The 17,323-nt window shown below is 42.3% G+C and overlaps 1 protein-coding gene across 1 annotated transcript; it reads right to left on the bottom strand.

Annotated features, from left to right (window-relative positions):
- Nucleotides 1-4,771: 4,771 nt before the first annotated feature.
- LOC308285439 (fizzy-related protein homolog) lies at nucleotides 4,772-16,773 on the bottom strand. The gene is made up of 14 exons (XM_080726205.1): nucleotides 16,634-16,773; nucleotides 14,957-15,027; nucleotides 13,305-13,433; nucleotides 13,118-13,181; nucleotides 12,010-12,140; nucleotides 11,804-11,889; nucleotides 11,091-11,274; nucleotides 10,615-10,680; nucleotides 9,993-10,095; nucleotides 9,079-9,263; nucleotides 8,048-8,281; nucleotides 7,511-7,615; nucleotides 6,270-6,362; nucleotides 4,772-6,029 (listed from the first exon to the last, which is right to left on the bottom strand). Exons 2-14 carry the CDS (start codon nucleotides 15,023-15,025, stop codon nucleotides 5,988-5,990), a joined length of 1,491 nt encoding a protein of 496 aa, XP_080582331.1. The 5' UTR covers nucleotides 15,026-15,027; nucleotides 16,634-16,773; the 3' UTR covers nucleotides 4,772-5,987.
- Between the last annotated feature and the right edge of the window lie 550 nt (nucleotides 16,774-17,323).

Raw genomic sequence — 17,323 nt, 5'->3', positions numbered from 1 at the left:
AGCAAAAAAACGTTTTCATGCATTGGCTGCCTATGGGAGGTATTGCAACCCTAGATTCATCCGATTATAAAAAAATCTAGTGTTGCAATTTGCGGCTAACATTTCATTAAATTATAGACAAATATACAACAATGCTATCCAAAACATCATATACATGGCAGAAATAAATAAAAGAATAAATGTACAGTAAAGAGGTTGGCAGGGGGGCTGTCTTTGACTTTCACCAGGGGCCAGTTTCTAAAGGATTTAGAGTAGAGTAGGGATTTACACTCCTTGGCTTTAAGGCCGTCGGTAGGGCATTCCACATTTTTGTGGCATAGCAGGAGAACAATTTAACCCGTTGTTTGAGCCTGGGTTTCTGCCTTTATTTTTTAGTTTATAGTAGAGATGGACAGGACACAGGAAGAGAGAGATGTGGAGAGACATGCAGTAAAGACCGCCGGGAACGGGACTCGAACCCGCAATGCGCTGTCAGGCTACATTAGAGCCCAAGTGCCCGGACTGCTGGGGCGCTGTCCTGACCAGTGGTTTGTGATGTTGCCTTTGCCTCATGTATCACACTTTCATCCTCTTCTTCTTTTTCATTGGCTGAACATTTTCCATATGCCACACACTGACAGATTCTTAAAAGTCACACCTTTAAAGTGACACCTTAAAATACCTTAAACACCTTAAACACCTTAGACTTCCTGAGTTGTCGCAAAAAAAAAAGAAAAACACTCAGTAATGGGTTTCTTCACAATATGGGCTGAATCATCACTTGACAATTGACTGGAATAAAATGGTGGTCCCCACAGTAATATTGAATTTAAATAGCTTCTAAAATACATTCTGATAGTAATTACTGCTAGGGATTCACACGTAGGGCTATATCCATTGTTAGGAGACTCCTCCAGCGTAAGGGAAATAAATTAAATGAGGAAACGCAGTTATTCAGTCTGTCCACCAGCAAAGATAAAACATGATATCCTCACCGGTGTCGCTTTGCAACGCGTTGTGAGCTTGTAGATCTGCTATTTTCACAAGTTATACGTACCCCCCTCCAGCAAATCAGACCCCATGTGTACAAGAGCTAGTGGAGTTAAGGCCATACGGGACAGAATGGACAGCATCCATATTCATGCTCACAGCTGTGAACTTATGGGATAGACATGTAATACACAGGGGATTGTATTGATAGAGCTGAGATACACAGGGGATGATATTACAGTACAACCAAAGCTCTGGTGGATCTGGACCTCCTTGAAAACCTGACCTCCTCTGACCTCTGACCTGACCCCTCATATGACCACTTAACCACACGGCAGCATGGGTGCATCTTCTTCAGAGCATATGGAGTGCATGTATGTATGGTATCACAAAGCATCAAAGGCCCTAAACTGCCCAAAACAAACTAATTAGGGTCCTCCTTAACCTTCCTTTTCGAGCTCACCTTACCGGCGCCGCTAATCACTTTTCAAGCGTGGGGTGGCTCACAGTAGATGACAGAGTACAGCATCTTGCAATGGGCCTGGTGTACAAGATACACAACACCACCAAGATACCCGTTTACCGGACAAAATATATTTTTCCACAATTGTTTGTGTTGTAAATGTCCACAATTACAACACCAGAGGCAGCGCCACAGACCATGTTAAACCCAGATTCGGCTCAAACAAAGGGTCAAATTGGTTCTCCTGCTATACCGCTAAAATGTGGAACGCCTTACAGAAGGCCTTAAAGGAGTGTAAATCCTACCTTCCTTTGAAACCGCTCTGAAAAGCCACATACAGGCGGCTGCCACTCGAAACTGGTTACAGTAAACGCAGCCTCCCTCCTATTTGTATTACTATTACTTCTTTTTTTTTTGCAAACTGAGCCAGGGGACAAGCACTATGCTTCTCCTTTCCCCTTGTCCAGTATCTTGGACACTTTGATAAATGGATTTGACAACCTGTGCCTTGGATTTTACTCTCTTTGTTACTCTATTGTGATTGTCTTGCTCATCATACTGCTCTAATGTACATTGCATGTATTTGCTGTCCAAAGAGCTGGAAATAAACTAAACTGAAACTGAAAACTGAAACTCTATTCATTGTAAATACCATGTATTTTTGCATCGTGTTTCTACGACAGTTTTTCTTATTTTTTCTGCCTAGCTCTGTGTTCTGTAATTCAATTAAAAAAAATTTAGGCCCTATCTCAATGTAAAAATAAGCCATGTGCTTTTCTGAGCGTATCCTTTTAGTTGACCTTGTACCAGTGAACTGTACTGTCATGAATCTGTACCTTTTCCCATGCAAACTTCTACTACATTTTTCAATCAATCAATCAATCAATCAATCAATCAATCAATCAATCAATCAATCAATCAATCAATGTTTATGATGATCAATCAACTGATTGTGTTGCTGCATGCGGCTTGGATCAATTAAACTAGGTTGCAGATTTGATTTGAGCATTATTCAAACTCACTGAAATTTGAAACTGTTAAAGAGGTGGTGCCATAGTTTTGAACTGTTTTATTATTCAGTTAACATTACCTCAGATATTCCCCCAGGTGTGGGTGTACTAGCAATAGGCCTACAAAGATTCACACTTGAAGATCGACATTCGCCGATTTCGCACTACAAAACGTGTTTATTCTTTGTGACTTCAAATGGCACGTTTGTATGAATATTTTATGCAAGTGCAAATGTCACTGTTCGCACGCATGTCGATTGCATTTTACCAGTGCTCAAAACAAAGCCACCAGCTCTTGAATTTTGCAACACATCTACCTTCATAATATACCTGTAGATGTCCTTTCCTTCTTTACATAACCCTTGTAGAGAACAGAGCAGAATTAGGACTGTCTTGTGTTAAGTAGCCAACAGCTCCACCTTGTGGACGTTACATGATATGCCTGCCCTGTTCCATGTGAGATTCTGTACCTGAGTTGTTTACGTGCACAGCTGGCTGGATAATACAATACATTCCTAGTCTGGGAGGCCTGGCCAGACATTTCTCACAATATAGGCCTGTCTGGAATCTATCCCTCCCTTGAGGGGAGTGACTCTCTGACTGCATGTAAACTTGCTTTTCTCTGTATTCTTCAGAATTCTGCATGAATAAACCAACTGATTTGAAACTTCTTTTCTCTCATTTGGTCTTTTGCTCTTCAAAATTACTCTGACACTGAGCTTTTAATTCAAAGGTTAATTTTCCTAGTTATCACAGGGAGTGGGACCCTCATGGTTCCTTGGATGGGCTCCAAATGGCCCCTTACAGTGTGTAACCAGTGTACAACGGGTCCATTTGTACACTCTCCCTAGAGCAGGGGTTTTCAAACTTTTTTGACTGAGGGCCCTAACCCTGTGAATAACATTTTCATCCACGGCACCCCTGAATTACACCGTTATCTTTTAGAATCTTATATATTGCTCTAGGTAAATATGCACATATTTCCACCTGAGATACGGTGTGTCACAAATATCCGTTTCCATCAGAACTGACTGATAATAACTTTATACTTGACGTTTAACCACTTTAACCTCAGCATCCTTATTCTGAGGGGAAGGGGGTAGATGGAAAAAATAACTCATCAATTTAGAGTGCAAATCAGGTCTTTTACTAAGCATAGAGGGTCTAGTGGTTAAACTTACTGAAGTGATATTGATGAATTCCAAATTCATTCTTAGGCACCCCTGGACTGGCCTCACAGCACCCACTTTGGGAAGCCCTGCTCTAGAGTTGTGAGTCATGGCTGCTGTGTGTAGACAGAGCATTACAGTGACCTTATAAGATCGGCTATTATTTTCCAAACATGAAAATGTTGGAATATTTTATGAAACATTTGAACACAGATCTTGTGTGTGTGTCTATCAGTGGTCAAACACATAATAATCTGGGAGATTTGATATGACAGTTTGAAAACCACCACCTCTACTACAACTATTCTGATGTGAGTTATTACAATAAAGCACTATAGTCCTGTTTACATACAAATCTATCGTGTACAAGATAATTAATCTGCAGGTATTCTGTACAGAAAACTGTAGCCTACTGCTGCAGGAAAAGGCCATTTAATCTCCAACCCAGTAATCCCAATTGATTTGACAACGTTGTGCGTTTGTCTCATTAGCAGCTACAGAAAACAACCCCAAACACAACATTATGACCAATGTACTATTTTTATTTCCTCAGTACAGAAATATTTCTTAACATTCTTTAGGCATTTCAACATGGCAGCAGTTTACATTTTCCTTTTTTTTGAGGCATAAAAAAAATGAGCACAAACTGACCAGAGGTCATCGATGAGACAAAGGTCAGATTATAGATGAGAACATGAAAACAAATACCGTAGCGTTCTTTTAAAACATATGGTTGGTCATACATGAAAGCCTAATGTAATACTTGATTGAGCAACAACATCACTCGCAAATAACTACTCGTTATCTTTAAAACTAATAATTCTGCTATTCCATAATTATCTTTGAGCAATGCTGTTGTACAACGAACTATAAATCAGTCTTGGACCCTCTTAATTAACGGTGCAACTGAGGAACGATTCAAATTCACAAGAGAGAAACAGAAATCAAAATGTTCCCTTTTCATGATAAAAAGGAAACCGAATGCTTCAAAATGTATTATTATTTTTTTTAACTGTTCCCAACAAAAAATAAAAGTGGTACGAAAGACAATGAGGCCTGATTTACTTGGTTACACATTGGCGCCGCACGTCGAAAATAGACGATCTACAAGCTCACAGCGCGTCGCAAGAGCAACATGTCCTGAGCTTGTAGATCGCCTATTTTCGCCTCGCGACACTGGCACACAATTTGCGTATACACCAGGTGTGTAGAGAAGTGGCCTGGATTCCGTATGTTACCACAGACACATAGTAATCTGTGTCAGTAAAGTAAAAAAAACTAAAACCGATTTTAATGTTTTCTCACAGTGCTGTTACAGGCTGTACTGATTAACTAAAACCTTGTCCGATATTGTAGTTTCAACTTTTAAAAGCAGCAAGGAAAACAAGCTGGGATGACGAGCGTGGATATAACCCGGTCAAACACACAAAAAACAAAACACTGTTAATAAAATAAGGGCCAGATAGTGAACCCTCACTTCACGTGGGACCAGGATACACAAGTGTTTCTGAACCAAGAACTGGTCCTCTTCGTACAAATTACAAAAAAATCATCATTCTAAATGATGTTCCTTTTTTTCTTCTTTTCCTTTTCTAAGACGTGCTTATTCACGAGTCACTTTACATGCAATTATCTTGTCACTGTCAGATTAATATTTAAACACAATTCCAGCCGATACCGCTTACCATCATTTTTTAGCCTCGCGTAGCCGAAGGGCTTTGAACTGGGTGAATACAAGCTGGAGAAAGAGCTCTACGAGCTCACGGCGGCGAGCCACGCATTGTGAGCTCGCTGTGAGCTTGTGGATCGGTTATTGTAGCTATTTTAGAAAACAAAAATGTAAAAGTTCTGGCTTCCCAGAACTCACAGGTATTATAATAGTACCACCTCAAATTAGGTTTATATGCAGACAGAATTCTCTTTAGTTTGTTGAAGCCGAACAGAGCCAAAAGCACTACTGAGCTTCCCCTACAGGGGTCAGTAATGTTCACAAAACAAGACCAGCTTGGGGGCGTGGCTGCGTTAACCCGTCCATACGCAGCACGCAACACACTTCCTTCCGGTCCGACAGGAAACGATGCGTACGCACATGGAGAGCATAATGTGTTTTTAAAAAAACAAAATAAACTAAATCAAATAAAACCAAATAAAAAATAAATAGACATTCAGAAAACACAAACGTATTAGTTGGCAGGTGTGCACACGTCTCAGTCCGTAAACAAAACTGAATCACATGGGGAGCGAGAGAGAGGGAGAAGCCCCACAAAGTTCTGTTTCAGCCCAGTTGGTAACGGACTGGAGTTGGTTGGTGTGATGGTCCTTCTCTCCCCTCCCTCCCCCACCAACACTGGGGGTCCGGACCGGAGGTCTGCTTAACTACCGGATCCTGGTGAACAGGTTCAACACAGACACCGATTCCTACAAGAGAACAGAGAGGAGACGGAGCGATGTCAACGAGAGGTGAAGAACAACCATCATGGACACACAATTCATGGTTCCCACACATTTTTACCAATGAATTTCCAAAACCTAAATCTCATCAAATGGTGTTCCGCGGCTCAAATGCTGAATAGATATGGGCCTTGAAATGAAAAAGGTTGAAAACCACTGGCTTAGAATGACAGCAGAGAGAAAGGGCAGCCGGGATAAAGGGTTTACCTTGGTGGATCTCATCTTGCTGAAGACGTTCCAGAACCTGAGGGTCTCGTCGCCCGCTCCCGTCACGATGGCCTCTCCGTCGGGAGACATGGCCTGTGTGGACACACGTTTATATTGTCAGGAAAAACCCCAGGCAACGACTGAGCAGCAGTAAAGACACGTGGCATGAACAACTAGAGGCTGACCCATGCAAGAGGCTCTAACAACAAAGTACAACATGTATATGGTTGCCGTCGGGCGGAAACCTTTTATATTCATATTCACTTTTTTCCTACTACTACTGTACTTGATCACACTACAGGGTTCCCCAATAGGCGGCCTGCGGGCCATTTGCGGCCCGCGGGGGGCTACTGTCTGGCCCACACCAACCCCAGTAACAATGGTGGTATAAGAGCAGCAACAACACTAGTATATAAGTCGAGTGGAAATCTCGTATCTCCAAAATGTGTACGTTCCTTCGCAAATCATACAAGGCCGTTGCACATAAGTAGTGAAAACAGCAGATCTACAAGCACACAACGCCTCGCGGTGCGAGGCTTGTAGATCGGTTGTTTCACTAGTTAAAATAATTTTTAAAACGATAAATGCAAAACGAACGGTTTTGGACATACAATATTTTCACCCGACAACGACGATATTTGAATTGTCGCTGGAGTAGCGGGAACGCCACCGTCGCCCCCTGCAATGTTGTGGCCTTCGGCTTGGTACCCTAGACATGATTCAATGTTGTGGCCCTCGGCTTGGTACCCTAGACATGATTCAATGTTGTGGCCCTCGGCTTGGTACCCTAGACATGATTCAATGTTGTGGCCCTCGGCTTGGTACCCTAGACATAATTCAATGTTGTGGCCCTCAGCTTGGTACCCTAGACATAATTCAATGTTGTGGCCCTCAGCTTGGTACCCTAGACATAATTCAATGTTGTGGCCCTCGGCTTGGTACCCTAGACATGATTCAATGTTGTGGCCCTCGGCTTGGTACCCTAGACATAATTCAATGTTGTGGCCCTCGGCTTGGTACCCTAGACATGATTCAATGTTGTGGCCCTCAGCTTGGTACCCTAGACATAATTCAATGTTGTGGCCCTCGGCTTGGTACCCTAGACATGATTCAATGTTGTGGCCCTCGGCTTGGTACCCTAGACATGATTCAATGTTGTGGCCCGCGATTCGAGCTGAAAAAGTAACAGTTTTGGAAATACCTGACAGAGACAATGTATTATAGTAAATGTATCCACTCACCAGGTAGAGAACTCGGTAGGAGTGTCCTGTGAGCTTGGCCACCTGGGTCAGGGAGGGGTACTTCCACACCAAGATCTGGTTCTGGGAGTAGCCGTGTGTGCTCACCTGTAGCAAAACACATCACCACGTTTTAACATTTGACCGTAGGGATGGGACGATAATCATTATCGTTTATCGTCATAAAAACACTCACAATAACCTTATCATGGAGATAAAAATCTATCGTGAAATGATCCTCCATCATGTACTGGGATCAATTCACCTTTTGTTTGCTGAGCTGCGTATCCGGTAACATTTAAACCCTCGATAATTGGAAATAACTTTTTTTCCACTCTCTACCAAATCTCTTTGCCAAAAAATTGCCGATCTACAAGCTTGTACGTTCCGCCCCAGGATAATGGATATTGGGGATGTTTTGATTATCGCAAAATAATATCGTAAAATGCAATTTCTTTGGTCACAATAATCGTGACATGAAATGTTCGTAGCGTCCCATGATGGGATGATATACTATACAGTGTCTGTGTGTGGACTCACCAGCTCGTTGGTGTGCTTGGACCAGGCCAGGTTGCAGACCTGTGATCCGGTGTCGGTGCACTGCAGCGGCTGGCCCGTCAGCGTGTTCCAGAAGCGGATGCAGCGGTCGGCCGTGCCGCCGCCGCTGGCCAGCAGGCCGTGCTGGTGAGGCGACCAGGCGATGGCCTTCACCGCCGCAAGGTGCTCCGTGTACTGCTGCACCGGCAGCACGCTGGAGTGGTTCCACACTAGCAGCTATACAGAGATATACACATATTATAGAACACTGGAGTGGTTCCATACTAGCAGCTACACAGAGATATACACATATTATAGAACACTGGAGTGGTTCCATACTAGCAGCTACACAGAGATATAAACATATTATAGAACACTGGAGTGGTTCCATACTAGCAGCTACACAGAAATATACACATATTATAGAACACTGGAGTGGTTCCATACTAGCAGCTACACAGAAATATAAACATATTATAGAACACTGGAGTGGTTCCATACTAGCAGCTACACAGAAATATAAACATATTATAGAACACTGGAGTGGTTCCACACTAGCAGCTACACAGAGAGACACACATTATTACATATATATGATATTATAGAATGCTGGAGTGGTTCCATACTAGCAGCTACACAGAGACACACCCATTAATAAACATATTATAGGCGAGGCACATTCAAGAATGCAAGTGTTGACGTGAGGACGAGGTTTAAAAATGGTTTTATTGTCAAAACCCACTACTTTTTAATTAAATTGGATAATTGACGATAATCGTGAATATCAAAATTATTCGCGAATATCAAAAATAATTGCGAATAGACGATTATGTATTAATCGTGACTGCCCTAAAGACAACTGTGGTGGTTGTAGTTGGTCAACCAACCTGCTGTTCTATCAAGACATTTAAATCATATCCGTCCGTATATACTTTGTCGTGAGACAGACATCTACAAGCTCACAACAACCTGTGGATCTGCGTTTCTCAACCGCTATTTTGGAACATCTTTTAAATATTTGTTAAGATGCGTACCTTGTTGTCGTTGCCCCCTGACGCCAGCAGCTGATGGTCCGTGCTCCACTTGAGCCCACACACCTCCTGTCTGTGGCCCTGGAGGCGGCGCTCCGACTGGAGGGGCGGAGCTCTGATGTCACGCTGCAGGATCACCCTGTCGCGGCTGCCCGACGACAGCTGGTCCGCGTTCCACGCCAGCGCACCTGGAGGCGGAGACAGGAAGATCAATGCAGTGTTCATTTTGTCAGGAAATCTTTTGTGTCGTTTTGGGGCCGATGCATACTAATGTTAATTCTGCTGTTCGGTGCTGCAGAGATTTTGTGACTCCCTGAACCGAACCGAAATAAATTTGCATCGCTGAGTATGCATCGGCTCTAAGTCATAGTCTTTCCATTAAAATTCCATTTACTTTTAGTCATTTGTTTTAGTTCACCAAATCTACAGTTGATTGAGTCGATTGAGAGGTATTTTCGCTGGGTCTTGATGGCGCTGTAATGCCTGATCTATACTTAGATGTGTGCGGGAATTAGCAAGCTTGTGAGCTTGTGGATCAACTATTTTCAGAACGCTTCACCCACCCACCCAGTCAAGCATAAATCGTCTTGTCTTTTAGTTCTAATGGATGTCTTCTCCACTAGTCCCTCCATAATATTTTAGTCTAGCTTTTATTTGTTTGACGAAATTATCAAACAAATAAATCACATATTGATTGATAGATGCATCTATGCATCTATCTGCGATTAATTTGACTTACCTGTAGTTCAATATACTTAGTCATAGTTTTAGTCATCGTAGCTTAGTTTTTATTTCGTTTTCGTCAGTGAAGTCGACAAAATTAGAAAACTAGATTAATGGAGCTGAGCACACAGTGAAACGGTGCTGTTAAAGATGGTGTGTTGAGTGACTTGAAGAGGACGGCGTCCGTTCCTTACCAACTCTGGCCGTGTGTCCTTCCAGAACAGAGAGCTTCTTCCCCGCCGCAGCGTCCCAGATCTGAACGTAGCCTTTGTGAGTCCCCACCGCCACCAAGTTACCCTGGAACGCACCGCACAAAGACACTGTGTAAACACCATGAATGCACATACACACAGCAACACACCAATGATTATATATGGAAGTTACCTCAGCGGCAAGGTGAAGAAAAACAGAAATGTTGCGAGGGTTGTAAAGGGGACACTTTTATTCCTCGCCACTTTTAATCTGACGTCTGTTATTTTGGGAATGTCATTACTGGTCGACAAAGTCAGCGCGTGCCACAATGCGACGCATTGTGTGGCTAAGGAAAGATCGGCTATTTGTCTTGAAAAAGTATATAAGGTGTAAGCGGTTACGGAAAGGTTTAGAGAAGTGGTCCTCAAAGTGGATTCCAGTGACCCTCTGGGTTCTTTTAGGGGGGTCTAAATTGACCCTAACAAGTATGTAACTCTGACAGTGTACAAATGGTTCCATTTGTACACTGTCAGAGTTAAGAGGAGACCTTGAAATGTAAAAGGTTTGAGAAACACAATGTTTAACACGATGAGGCGGCAGCTGTTCAACAGATGTAAGACGTACCCTTTCTGACCAGCCAACAGATGTCACAGAGTCTCCCTCGACAGAGAGGTCACAGAGACGCGTCACCTAAAGAGAACAGAGACACAAACATGATGAGTATACTGTAAGTCATGAATCAGACAGTAGAGGAAGCCAAGAGAAAGACATGCAGGCCTCTATGGAGTCCAAATGAATGAAATCAGTCACGGTGACTGAGAACTTGAATCCGCAACATTCCGCAAAACCAGCGTGCCTGCAGTTCTACTTTGAGGGCACGTTCACACTGCAGATTCTGACAATGAATTTCAATGGGAATGGAGCGTTTTGCTGCCATTTGCGGATTTCTGCAAAAGAAACGCTCCGTTCGTAGGTAGAATAAAAGTGTGGTGTGCAGGGTTCCCATACATTTATACCAATGAATTTCCAAAACGTTTCCGGTGGGAACCCTTGGCTGTGAGCGCGTCCTAACACACCTTACTGTAAGTACTGAACCCCACCTGGCTGGTGCAGGCGCTCCACAGGTAGACGCAGGTCCCCAGGCCCACGCTGAGCACGTTGAGGGAGGACCAGTCCACCAGGTTGAGGTAGAAGTCATCCTGCAGCTCCGGAGCGTCCAGCACTTTGAAGGGGATCTTGGAGATCTTCCGCGTGGGCTTCCTGGGAGACCGCAGGAGTTTTTGGCTGCGAGGAAAAAACGACAAGAATGTTTGGTTAAAGACCTTGAAACGCTGCGGGGGTCCACAGAGCGATCACGACTACTAGGCCTGTCACAATTATTTAACATAATCGTTTCCAATCTTTCCATGTTGAAATATGTTCATATTTCTTCAAACATTTTCAAAAATAGTGGAAATGGCAGATCTACACACTCCAACGCGTCACAATGCGACACTTTGTGAGCTTGTAGATCGGCTACTTCCACTACCAACAACAACCTACTTTTATAAAGTATAACATTGTCAAATATGTCAGTCATTTCTTTGCATATTTAGGTTATGCGTCATATCTGCAAAGTGCAACTTCAAAGCCTAAAAGCCAAACAGAAATGTAATTGTCAACGACAAAAATAATGAAATTGTTAATCGCAATTATTTGAGTGACAATTAATCGTCATGTAAAATGTCATATTCGTGACAGCCCTAACGACTACTACAGAGAAAACATGGGGAAGGGGAAATAAATGATGCACAAGGCAAACATAGTTAGTTACCTGTTGCTGCTAACGGGCGATAGGGAGTACGGAGACACTGCGTTGCCGTCCTCTTCTGGAAGAGGCCGCTTGGCACTGACAGAATACTGCACAGGAGAAAATAAATATGTGTTTTATGATACTTACAAAAAGGCCTTTTCGTGTACAAATTCAAAAAGACATAAATATGGTTAAAGTACAGTTGTAACAACGGTGTTGATTCCTACACTAAAAAGGCTCCTCTTCACAGGAGTGGAGGGCTGCAGTCTCCTGTCCTCAGACTGAGGGTCCTGGACCTTCTCGATGCCGGCGCCCAGGAGCTCGTTCTTCAACAGGGCCGAGTACGCTAGGCCGTCCGCTGGAGAGGAGGGGAGGAAGACACGGGAAGCAGAGGGAGAGGAGATGTTAGGAAGCCATTAGTCTCGCGTAGTCAGACAACGATTCCACAATCTCAGAGTGCTATATAGTCTGGAACTACAGCCCCCGAAAGCCATGTAACGGAAGCTGGCATTTCCTTTCCACGGAAATATATTTTAAAATGTAATTTCTGATAAGCAGCAATATATATGCTTAGTTAGATGATTTTTTTTATATTGGGATAAATGTGCTAGACTGTAAAAACTAAGAAAGCACATAAGGAGGAGCGAACACCTAAGTGAGTGAGGTGCTGACCACGCAGATAACACTGAATGAGAAGGAAGAGGCCGCACAACTCTTCAGCCACGATGCAAATCATTTATTTAACCAACGTTTCGACTGTTGCCAGTCTTCATCAGGGTTTGGACTGTAAAAACTAAACAGGAGTGGGGAGGAGGTTTCACATCCGCTTTATCGCTTCTCATAACGGATACGCACGATCAGAACACATTGTGGGAGTCAACAGTCACGCGAGACTGGGAAACCATCAACAATCAAGGATGTCCAGAGTGCCCTGAGAAGTAATTTGTACCAGAATGAGGGCCACCAGAATGATCAACACCTCATTGCAAGCAGATGGTCACACAATACTGCAATTTGTTTTTTCACTACTTGAAATTCCTAGTAGTACGTACTGATGTATGCATCTATGCATTTATCTGAGATTAATTTGACTTGATTCAAACTTGTTCGTGTCAAATCGATGATCCAGTTTTCATTCATTGTCTTAGCCTCGACTAGATAGAAAACAAATGTTCAAGGTTGACATGGTATGTATGTACAGAGTCCTGCAAGGCTGTAACTGTAAACTATGAAATCTGGAGCAGGACTGATTCAGATTCATAGCTGGATGAAGAACAAAGGCACAGATACACCACAACACCACAATTAACAGGATCAAGCTGGACTCATCATTACCTTTACTATTATCTGATGTGCCATCTTTGGATTTCCTGTTCTGATTGTGCGACTTCTCGATTTCCTGTCAAAAGAGAAGCAGACAAAATGTGCTAAATTTGATATAAGACTTTTTAAGTACATAAAATGTAACCACTTAAATCCTAGCATCCCTGTTCTGGGGGACATTCGCTGAAAGGAGACTCACGTTGATGCGGTGGAAGTTGACGCTCCAGTTGGCTCCGGCCCGCGAGGGAATGAAGCGGTCTCCATGTTTACTGGGAGACGACAGTGGAGAGTTGGTGGGAGTCAGCGTTCGCAAGCCTCCACCGGCCTTCTGCACGAGAGAGAGAAGAGGAAAGATGCTGTTTAACAAACGTTCAACCTGGATCCCCTTTGTGGCATAGTTTAGAGATGTGCCGATTTTATCGCCGATCGTATCGGCCCCAAAAATTGCAATCGGACATTATCGGAGCATCTCTAGCATAGTTAGTAGAGTTGGGATCCGGAGGAAGCAGATCCAACATTGAGTAACCAGAATCGGTTCCATCACATTTGGAACCGTTTCCGGACCCAGTTTTATGAGACCAGGTTTGTGGACTTCACGTCTGCCAGTGGCATTTCAAGGACCCATTTACTCTCAATTAACCTAGAGGGTCCCTGGACCCCACTTTGAGAGCCATTACAGTAATATGTATGCAATACTGAATTGATGATTGAAATTGCGTTAATCAAAAATTATAATGTAGGCCAAAATAATATAGACCCATTAAATTAGGAATAGATTAGGAATAGATTAAGCCATGGGAACCGTTAATCAGACAGCTATGAGGGAATCATTAACACACCCAAACCTAATAGTTAGCAGTGAAGAGGAGTCCAAACATTTGGCCACAGTGTCACCTACAACACCTCATTCAAACACAGTGATACCGTCAACACCCACAGATTATCTGCTTGGTCTGTTGATACTCCTCCTAACTAACACATAGTAAAGAGACGCCACACCCTCTCCAGTCTCCACCCGCTGGTGGGATTCTATGGCCTGTTATAAATCCTCTTTGGGCGGAGCTGGTATCACACGGACACCACCACTGTTAGGGTTATTACTTAGAACTCTATAAACCTTTGTCCACAGCCTTCCGCTTGATCAAACAGTCACTATTTTTTTCCCCTTTTGCAATATAGTAATAAGAGCAAGGGCTCGTGTTTGGAGTTGGACATGCCTGGGCAAACACACACACACACACACACACGCACACACTAACAATACAACGTGTGTTCGCCTGGCTGACTGACGGATGCCTAAATATATCCGTTGACCTGAGGGGCAAGATTGGAAGCAAAGAAAAAAAAACGTACACACATTATCTCCTCTGCCACAAGGATTCATTGCTGTATGAAACACAATGTCAAGTTCAACAGAACATCACAAATACACAGAGAGGCTGCTAAACAATAGGGAAGGGTATTGGCAAGAACCATACGATACGTATCACGATACCATTGTATCACGATATTCAGCTGAATTTACTTGTTTTTGTAGAGCTGAAAATTCAAATTGCCATGTACAACCTGGGCAGTCTAGTAATAATATGCATGTACATCACATTATATTGATAACTCAATGGACAAATTGAGTCAAAACCATTTCGATTTCATTAAGACTTTCCATTTTCATTTATTGAACAGCAGCGGTATGTCAGGACTGAACTTCTACCATTGGTTTCTATGCACAGGAACTTTTGTTTTTTGCCCCTAAAGTATTGTGATACTACAGCCTTAAGTATCAATACAGTATGGGGAAATAAAATATAAGTCCATTTCATTCCACTGTAGCTGGGACATAGAGTCACTTACCACTGGGCTGGCGTTCTCGTTGTGGATGTTGATCTGCCTGAGCAGCCTGCACTCATAGTCCTGATCCATGACTGAAAGCAGAGACAACATCACATGAACCAGTTAAAACTAAAACATATTCAAATTAAATAAGACATTGGCTCAGTGCATAAACTGCATATTAATATCGTTGTTGTCGGGTGGAAACCTTGTATGTCCAAAACCGCTCGTTTTGTATTTATCATTTTAAAAATGATTGTGAAAATAGACGATCTACAAGCACACAGCGTCTTGCACCGCTTGTAGATCTGTTATTTTCACTAGTTTTGTGCTACAGTCTTGTATGATGAAGCAGGGCTTTACTTTACGAAAACAGTCAGTGCATATTAGAGTTACATACACTGCTCTTACTATACTGGTTGTGACCAGTCCCGCTGCAGTGACGTTCAAATATAACTTAACTCGAGATGTCTTTGGTGGAATCATTTATAAGGAAACTAGAAACGGTCTTGTTGGTTCCAGTGGTTAGCACTTAGCAGTCAACTGATGCAGAGATATTTTAGCTATGTATATCTTCGCCGTCAGAAGTAGCTGTGCTATTCCAGGCCCTCTGGTCCAAAGGTGCAGACTATGACAGAGCTTGTCCTTTTTATACTGTGACCTGTATCCTGGGTCATACTGCTGTTGTCACAAAGACTCAGCTTCACATAAACCATGACCATAGTTCCCGATTGACCATTATGTCTACATAATATACAGTACGCTGGCTGTACTGTTTATGGCCCACTCTATCCTCTTCAGTAATCTGTAATCTAATGGGGTCAACCCTGGATGACATGAAATCCTCTCCAACACCAACAGTCAGTGCATGAGGTGAACATATTAGGCCAATCATAATACCGTAATTATACAGTATCAACATGTGTTCTATGTATGTATTAATTTATGAAGCTGATCAGTTAATAATAATAACAGGACAGTGGAATCAAGTTGATCAAATATAATTGCTCATTGTCACAACAAGTATTAATGTCCAGCACTCAAGTTCTCAAGTCAATGACTTTAAAAAGGCAAATCTAACGTCAGATCGTGATGGAAATGTTAATGTAAACTCAAGTTATGATAAAGGATTAATTATATAACCACGTCAGATTAAAATAATGGTTAATCTACAAACGCCAAAAAACGACTACAAGTTTAATCTAAGGACGATTCAACGGCTCGTCATTAAACGGCCAGTGTGTGCAGCGGAGCGGACTGCCTCTAGCCTCGGATCAAGACTATCATAATGTATTTGATCGATTATGACATTAAATGTCAAATTAGATCAAATAAAATCTATGATCGTCTTGATCCGAGGCTAGAGCACAAAAGGCTGTTTGTTTACAGTGTCTCTGATACAATCTCACTGACGCCATCTCGTCTCCTTTGTTCACATCATGACAACAGAGCATGAGCAGCGATCACAAACATTATTATATAGAATACGATCTATAACATACGACACGTGAAGTCTATTCAGTATTGAACGATTATTTGTTAAGTAAACAAATCCAAGACACAATCCACTCAACGATACCACACACACACACACACACTACTGTGGTAGGCAGCTAACGTTAGCTTCCAGGCTAACAGATTAGCAAGAAGCGACGCTGTGGTAAAAACACACATAAATAGATGTGATTTAAGAGCTACCTTTGCACGGTGGAAGTGTTCTGCTGCTCCAGGATCCAGGGAGGTTGTTGGGATGGGTTCAGCTCGCTGCTAAAGCTTGGTTCTATTATGTTATAGTGATGTTTTAATGCTATGGTGAGAGGAACAGAGACAACACAAACACAACAAATGTTTCTGCTTTTCTTTTTCTTCTACCGAACATTCATTGGTCTCCGCCGCTAAGGACCATGGGAAATCAGTGACGTCACACTTTTTTGAATAACTCGTTTTGCGTTGCCAAGGTAACAATTCAAAATTCAATTCAATTCAATTCAATTCCAATGAGCTTTATTGGCATGAGAAAACATATGTTTACATTGCCAAAGCAAGTGTCACAAATAAACTGTTGAAAAGGGTTAACAGCATTGTGCAAAGAAGCTATGTCGCATTGTGACATTTTATATCACAATTATGCCTATATTGTGATATATCACAATTATATTAGCCTATATTTTATATCACAATTATATTTTATATCACAATTATATGTAGGCTATATATAGGCCTACTAAGGTATAAAGCTTTTGGAACAAATAGCAGCATTGTTTTTCCTCAATACATTTTAGAAAGAATAAGAAAAAATAAAGACTCAGATGTAAAATGCATTTAGAAGTAGCAGCTCTGTTTCATACTGTATGTGCAGTAGGTCATGTAGTGCTTTAAGTGCTTAGG

The sequence above is a fragment of the Nannobrachium achirus genome (genome assembly GCF_963921795.1).
Source record: "Nannobrachium achirus genome assembly, chromosome: 5".
Classification (NCBI taxonomy): domain Eukaryota; kingdom Metazoa; phylum Chordata; class Actinopteri; order Myctophiformes; family Myctophidae; genus Nannobrachium; species Nannobrachium achirus.
Note: the sequence above shows the minus strand (reverse complement) of the source record. Positions and strands in the feature narration are given on the sequence as shown.